The sequence below is a fragment of the Lolium rigidum genome, chromosome 4, assembly GCF_022539505.1.
Source record: "Lolium rigidum isolate FL_2022 chromosome 4, APGP_CSIRO_Lrig_0.1, whole genome shotgun sequence".
In the NCBI taxonomy this organism is placed as follows: Eukaryota; Viridiplantae; Streptophyta; class Magnoliopsida; order Poales; family Poaceae; genus Lolium; species Lolium rigidum.
In genome coordinates, this window is record NC_061511.1 from 255025596 (window position 1) to 255032422 (window position 6827).

The 6827-nt window shown below is 61.7% G+C and overlaps 1 protein-coding gene across 1 annotated transcript; it reads left to right on the forward strand.

The window, feature by feature from the left end:
* Positions 1–918: 918 nt before the first annotated feature.
* Positions 919–2838, forward strand: LOC124648607 (protein OCTOPUS-like). The gene has a single exon (XM_047188336.1). It carries the CDS (start codon positions 919–921, stop codon positions 2836–2838), a length of 1920 nt encoding a protein of 639 aa, XP_047044292.1.
* Positions 2839–6827: the final 3989 nt, after the last annotated feature.

Below are 6827 nucleotides of genomic sequence, written 5' to 3' on the forward strand. Positions count from 1 at the left end.
CGAAGAAGGGCTCACGATCTCGTTCCAATCTTCCTCTTTGCCCGCAATGGATGAGTTGACGGCAGCGAAATCGGCGACGTGATGGGACAGGAGGGACGGTGAGAGTGAGACGGGGGAGAATGAGAGAAGGGAGAGTGGGCGATGAGGAGATTTATGACGCTTGTTTCGAAGGGACGCGACGTCCCTCTCCTTTTCCACGCATACAACCAAGACGCTCGAATGGACCAGTCTTTACGAAAATTGTCGATTCGGCAGTAGCTCTCGGGACTAGCCCGAAGGTGCGTTAAAAACCGCATTGACTACAACATGGATGACTATTAGGTTACTGATGGAGCCGATTTCTGCTGTGGCCTGGAGGCATGTGAGCTACCAAACACACTCCAAGCAAAAGCCATTATAGGTTTTCCACCCTACTCCAGCTCAAGGGTTTTGACAAGCACCACAACTTGCATGAAACGTATCCATGTGTTACGGCTCCTCGATCCAGATTGACATTCTCGGATTGGCATTGATGCTCGCACAGATGAAAGTTTTCATATGATCATCTTTGGATCATTCAAATCGCAAAAGAGCAATTTTGTCGAAATCACAAAGGTGTAAAAACACAAAACGGTGAGATCGGACAGCTACGGAACATGTGTTTCGCTCAAACCCCAAGAAGGTGAGAGAGATAAAGCAAACACGGAGAAGGAGAGCGAGAGAGACGACGGGCCCCGTGATCCCCTTTCACTTCCAGCTGTGCTCTCTTTGATTTTTTCACCAGTTTACCTCACCTCACACAACATTCTAAAAACCTGCTCTCGAGTCCGTCGAGCTCACGCGCCCCTCACTAACTCCTGGTACGGCCACGCCCCAAGAAACGTGATGGCGAGCTGCCGCCACGTCCACGAGTGAAGCCACGGTGCAGCAGTCCAGGCAATGGCGTCGCTGCAGATGGAGCCGCCGGCGCCGCCGCCGCGGAGGTCCGCGTCCACGAGCTGCGACCTGCACCCCGACGAGGCCTTCACCGGCTTCTGCGCCGCCTGCCTCCGCGAGCGCCTCGCCGGCCTCGAGGCCTCCGACGTCGCGCCCGCCGCGCCGGGCCGCAGGTCCACCTCCGCCATCCGCTCCCTCTTCTCCAGGCCCTTCGCCGCCCCGTCGGGCTCCGGTGCCGCCGCCGCCCCGCTGCCGGACCTCCGCCGCTGCAAGTCCTTCTCCTGCGGGCGCGGGGGCGACGCGCCCGCCGACGAGCCGCAGCGGTGGTCCTGCGACGCCCGCGGCCGCAGCACGCTCTGGGCGCTCTTCCACAGGGACGACCGCGAGCGCGTCCGCGACGGCACGGCCTTCGCCGCCTTCCCGGCCTCGTCCTCCGCCGCCGCCGCCGCGCTCCCCTTCGAGGTCCAGCAGATGCCGCCGCCGCCGCCGTGCGTTCCTGAGGTTTTCTTGGAGGAGGAGATCGTCATGGCAGATCAGAGCTGCGACGAGATTGCCCCGGTGGTCGAGCGAATCGTGGCGGCGGACCTGGAAACCGAAGCTTATGCGACTGGCGAGGTCATGCCCATGAAGGATCACATAGATCTCGAGACCTCGCAACCCAAGAAGCCGCCGCCGCCGCCAATGGACCTGAAGGAGATCGCAGGCAGCTTCTGGGTCGCCGCATCCGTCTTCAGCAAGAAGTGGCAGAAGTGGAGGCGCAAGCAGAAGCTCAAGAAGGAGGAGGCCGCAGCCGGCAGCAAGGCAGCGGCCGCGGCAATGCCGCCGTCCGGGAAGCCGTCCAAGCCCTCGTTCCTTCAGCGCAGCCGCACTCGCGGCGGAGCCTGCTCGGAGCTCGCCGGAGGCCGTCGCTCGTGCGACACCGACCCAAGATTCTCCCTTGACGCCGCCCGTATGTCCGTGGACGACGCAGGCGTATCTTGGGACGGGCCGCGCGCGTCCTGGGACGGCTACCTGTTCGGCGCGGGCGCTGGCATTGGCCTTGGCCGCGCGCCTCCGCCGAGTTCCCGGTTGCCGCCCATCCTCTCCGCGCTCGAGGGCTCGCCTACCGGCATCTTGCCACGCTCCGACGGTCAAATTCCCGTGGAAGATGACTCACAGCCCGAGCCCGACGGCGATGCCAACACCCCTGGCGGCTCGGCGCAGACGCGGGACTACTACATGGACACGTCGAGCCGGCGGCGCCGCAGCCTGGACCATTCCAGCTCCGCGCGGCGAAGGTCGTTCGAGGTGCCCGACCCAAAGCCAGTACCTGCAGCGGCCGCAATCGCTAACGCCCGGGAATCCCCAGTGATCGTCGGCAGCGCAGAGTTCTACCACTTCCAGCACGCCGAGGACCTGCTCGACCACCGGTTCAGCACCAGCTCCCTCGTCGACGACTTCCCCCGCGCGAGCCTGGACGACGCGAAGAAGCCCCGGCGGAAGGCGTGGAGCCTGTGGGACTTCATCCACCGCAGAGCCACGGGACGCCGGAGCGGCGCGACCGCGTCCGACGTGGCGGACCGCGCGTTCTCGGAGCCGTGGCCGGAGCTGCGCGCCCGCGGGCACAGGACGACGATGCAGAGGTGCGGCAGCAACGCGAGCGCGCGCAGCTCGTTCAGCAGCACGAGCGGCGGGATGGGCAGCTCACGGCGCTGCTTCGCGGATGGTGGTGTCAAGAGTCGACACGAAGACCGGTGCGTGCTGGAGCGTAACCGGAGCGCGCGGTACTCGCCGGCGCACCAGGCGGACAACGGCATGCTGCGGCTCTACCTCACCCCGCTGCGGAGCGCCAGCGGCCGGCGCGCGGGCGGGCTGCCGGCCAACGGCGGCGGGCGGCATCTGAGGTCCCAGTCGTTCGCGCGGACCATGCTCCGGCTGTACTGACGACACCTTGCTTGTTTCTTTGCTGCAGTAGCTCGTAGTAGTAATTAAGGTCTGATGATTAAGGGCAATGGTATAGTCATAATCCTTTAAAGTACATCCTTGTGTAGAGTGCAGTAGTGTTCATTTGGGGGTTTGGAATTGGATGGAACAAGGTTTATCTGCTATAATCACTTGTTCGTCTCGTGCTGTTCTTGGCAATTGTCCCTTCTTCCTTGCCGTCGGTAGCTGTCCAGTGTTCAGAAGTTCAGATTGATGTTGGAAGCAAGCTTGCAAATTCCAATTCCGACGTCTCCTTCCCACATGTTGGGTCACTTTCGTGTCAATCTCCGGCGACGGGGTCCTACGTCTACTGTAGCTAGGGGCCGTGCCAAATGGCAAGCACGTCGTGTTGCCGTCGCCTGCACCTGATCGATCGAGCGGTCGTTTCAGGCACAGTGGCGGCGGGCCGGCGGCCGCCGCCTCGTAGACCGTTAAAGCAAACCACCATATCCCGATGCTGGTCCCAAGGCGCCGGTGGGGATCGCCGGCCCACCCGCCGCCCGCTCGGACGTTCCCATCGTCCTCTGCTCCCGCATCGGCGGGCGGCGCGCCGGCCCACGTCCACCGCGCCCACGAGCCGTGCCGCGCGCGCGCGCCCCGGCACATGGCATGGCACTGTTGTGGCAGTTGGAGGCGGGACACGACACGGCGGCGGTGGCGCTGCCGCGGCTTCGTCGTGCCGCGCGCGCGCCGTGCTGCGCTGGCCCCGGCGTGGTTCTGGTCGGTTGGTCCGGATGCCGCGCGCCGCGCACGCACGGGCGCACGGGGTTGTTGGGATTCCGATCGGGGGCAGCGGGATCTGTGGAGTGATTCTGATTTTGGGTGGCCACGGGACGGGTTTTAGGGTGTGTTCGGTTTGAGAACCGGAAGGAATGGAACCGACGGCATGGGATGGTTCCGACCCCGTGTTCGGTTCAGAAAAAGTCGAGGAACGGAATAGTTCCGTTTTCTGTTCGGTTCAGGAATCCCACGGCGGAACGGAACGGCCTAAATATGATTTTATTTGTCCAAATCAAAATTAACATGAGCTAAACATGATTTTTTTGCAAACCAAAGTCAACTCAGGCCAAAATTAACAGGAACGGAGGAGGAGCACGGCGTGCCCTGCCCGGCCGCCGCTCGTGCTCGGCCTCCCGCGGGCTGGCTGCCGCGTGCCGGGGTGCCGCCGCGCGCGGCCCTCGTCGGCCGTGGCCGGGCGCCGCCGCGTGCTGGCCATCGCGGGCTGGGCGCCGCTGCGAGCTTGCCGTCGTCTCGTGCCGCGCACTGGCCGTCGTCTCGTGCTGGGCTCCCGCCGCGCACTGGCCGTCGTCTCGTGCTGGCCGGCCGCCGCGCCTGGTTGAGGCCGCCGCGCCTGGCTGCATGAGATGGACGGCGGCGAGCACGGAGGAGGAGGAGATGGACGGCGGCAGCGTCGGTGTTGACCTTGGAGAAGAACCACATGAGAGAGAGGGGAGAGAGGTTACGTGAGGGAGCGTGAGAGAGATTAGTTTCGACATTAGCGAGCCGTTCCTCGCGATTCCACCGATTCGGCCGGACGAGACCGTTCCGCATATTTGAGGAATATTCTCTTTCGGGGAACCACTTCGTTCCGTTCCTTTGCCGAACTGAACACGAAAACGGGCTCCAAGTGCGAAATGGTTCCGTCCCATTCCTCCAGATTCTGGAACCGAACACACCCTTAGTAGTAATCGGCCGCCATGGCGCCGGATCTGGATCGAGGCAGGATCGCCGGACATGTGCACGAGAAACCACAGGGTTCAGTGGCATCTTGCTAGTACTTCGCGACAAGCTCATGTTAAGCTCCGGTTAAATAATGAGCCCTCCGTCCAAATCTTGCACGAACGGTGGTTAATTTATCCGCGGCGGAACGAAGACGATGAGACCTAGAGCATCTCCAACCGCGTCCCCCAAAGCGTCTCCAAAGGGATTTGGGGCGCGCCGGACAAAAAAACCGTTCCAGCCGCGTCCTGAAAGCCCATTTTTGTCCGGCACGCTCCGATACGGTGTCCGGCGCCCCGAGCCCGTCTCCGTCCCACAGGGAACGCACCGGGGATGCCGGACACAACGAAAAGCGAGGCGGGGAGTGGCGGGGCTGACTCGTCAGCGGCACAATAAATTTTTAACCTAACCGTCGCCTACCTCGCGACGGAAGTTATTGGCGGTGCAGTTCCCGCAGCGACGCAGCGACGGTGCGGTTCCCGCAGCGACGCAGCGACGCGTCCCGTCGCGCCTAGCTCGCGTGCCGGCGTTAATGCGCGCCACCGCTCCCCCGCCTCCCTCCGGCCTATAAAAGGGCCGCCTCTCATCGTCCCTCTCACACACAAACCCTAGCGCCTCTCTCCCAAACCCTAGCCGCCACCATCTCAACAAGACTCGACGCTATGTCCGGTAGAGGCGGAGGCCGACCTCGCGGCCGTGGTCGTGGTCGTGGCCGCGGCAGAGCTGAACGCTCGCCGTCGCCTTCCACGCCGCCGGCTTCATCGTCGTCGGAGATGGACGTGGAGCCGGACGTGCGGTTCGAGTTCGTCCTCGTCCTCAAGGGCGACCCGCGCGGCATCCAGAGGCTGCCGGACTCCTTCGCCGACTACGTCGCCGGCGACGATCGCCCGCGCACGATGCATCTGCGGGAGGCTGCATGCGGCTACTACCGGTGGATCGTCGACGTGATCTACGACGCGCGCGGCAAGATGTACCTCAACATCGGCTAGGAGAATTTCGCGCGGCACCACAGCCTCCAAGCCGGCTTCATCCTCCTGTTCTCCTACTTCGGCGACAGGGACATGAGCGTCAAGGTCTTCGACGAGACGCGGTACCGCCGGGACTACTACGGCGACAACACCGACGAGGAGGACGACTGAGTGTTCTTTCTTCGTGTTGGATGTTCGCCTCCTCGGTAGGACCAACAAGGGCACCATCCTCCCGCTGGATTTTCTAGTTTAGGTGACTGGGTGTGCCCTCGCTCGAGTGTTCTTTCTTAGCAGCGAACATAGGAAACCTTCGATGCACGGCCTAGTTTTTTTTCGATAAAGGGAATATATTAATATCAAGAAGATACCAATTACACCCAGCCTCTGCAACAACGCACCACCCTAATGGCACTACGGATGCACACAGCCAAAAACAAGAAAAAAAAACTAAGAAATAAAAGTCCCGCTACAGTATCTCGGGCCTAACAACAAGCAATACATCCACCGCCAAGACAACACCCGAATTACGGACTAGTCCCCGCTCTCAAAACAAATGCCTCCACCAAGGACATTGCCAGGCACAACCAATTAAGGCCGGACCTTGGGTTTTCACCCCGAAAGGTAGGACTCGCACTTCACCTGTGTTGTCGCCCCCACTTTCATACCGCTGCTGTGAAGCCCGAAACACCAAGCAAGTCCCTCAACATTGCAAAGACTTGAACCTCCCTTAGCTAGTCCTCCCCTCTGGCCTGCATGAAATTCTCTTCTTCCGACTTTCATCATGGATCCATAGTCACTTGATGTCAATCAAAGAAAAAGAGCTTCGCGCCGCTCCCTCCGTAACCAATCGGTCGGAATAAAAACATGGGTGCGCACGACCGAATACCTCCGATCCAACAAACTCCAGTGCAAAAGCACTGTTACATTCATCGGCGGAGCCTTCCGGAACTCAACAATCCGGCCGGATCACGAGTCCAGAGCCTCCGTAGGTCCTCCTCTTCACGCAAGAGAGGCCCTAGGACCGCCGCCTTTATTCAGGTCGGACCCCACGTCGGTGACCATCCCGGGCTGGCCACTCCAACCCACCACCGGCGACACCGACGCCGGCTTCCAAGCTCCTCCATCATGCCGCCGGAAAGCGGTGATAGATCGATGGATCCACCACCACCAACCGCAGGCCGACCCTCTCCGACGAAGAAGATGGCCACCTCCACCGTCGTACCCAAGGCTGCTGCCCCGGGCGACCTCGTGGCGCGAGAGAAA

Bases quoted from the DNA above. Each gene is read 5' to 3' on its own strand.
- LOC124648607 (XM_047188336.1), top strand. From the start codon at position 919: ATGGCGTCGCTGCAGATGGAGCCGCCGGCGCCGCCGCCGCGGAGGTCC.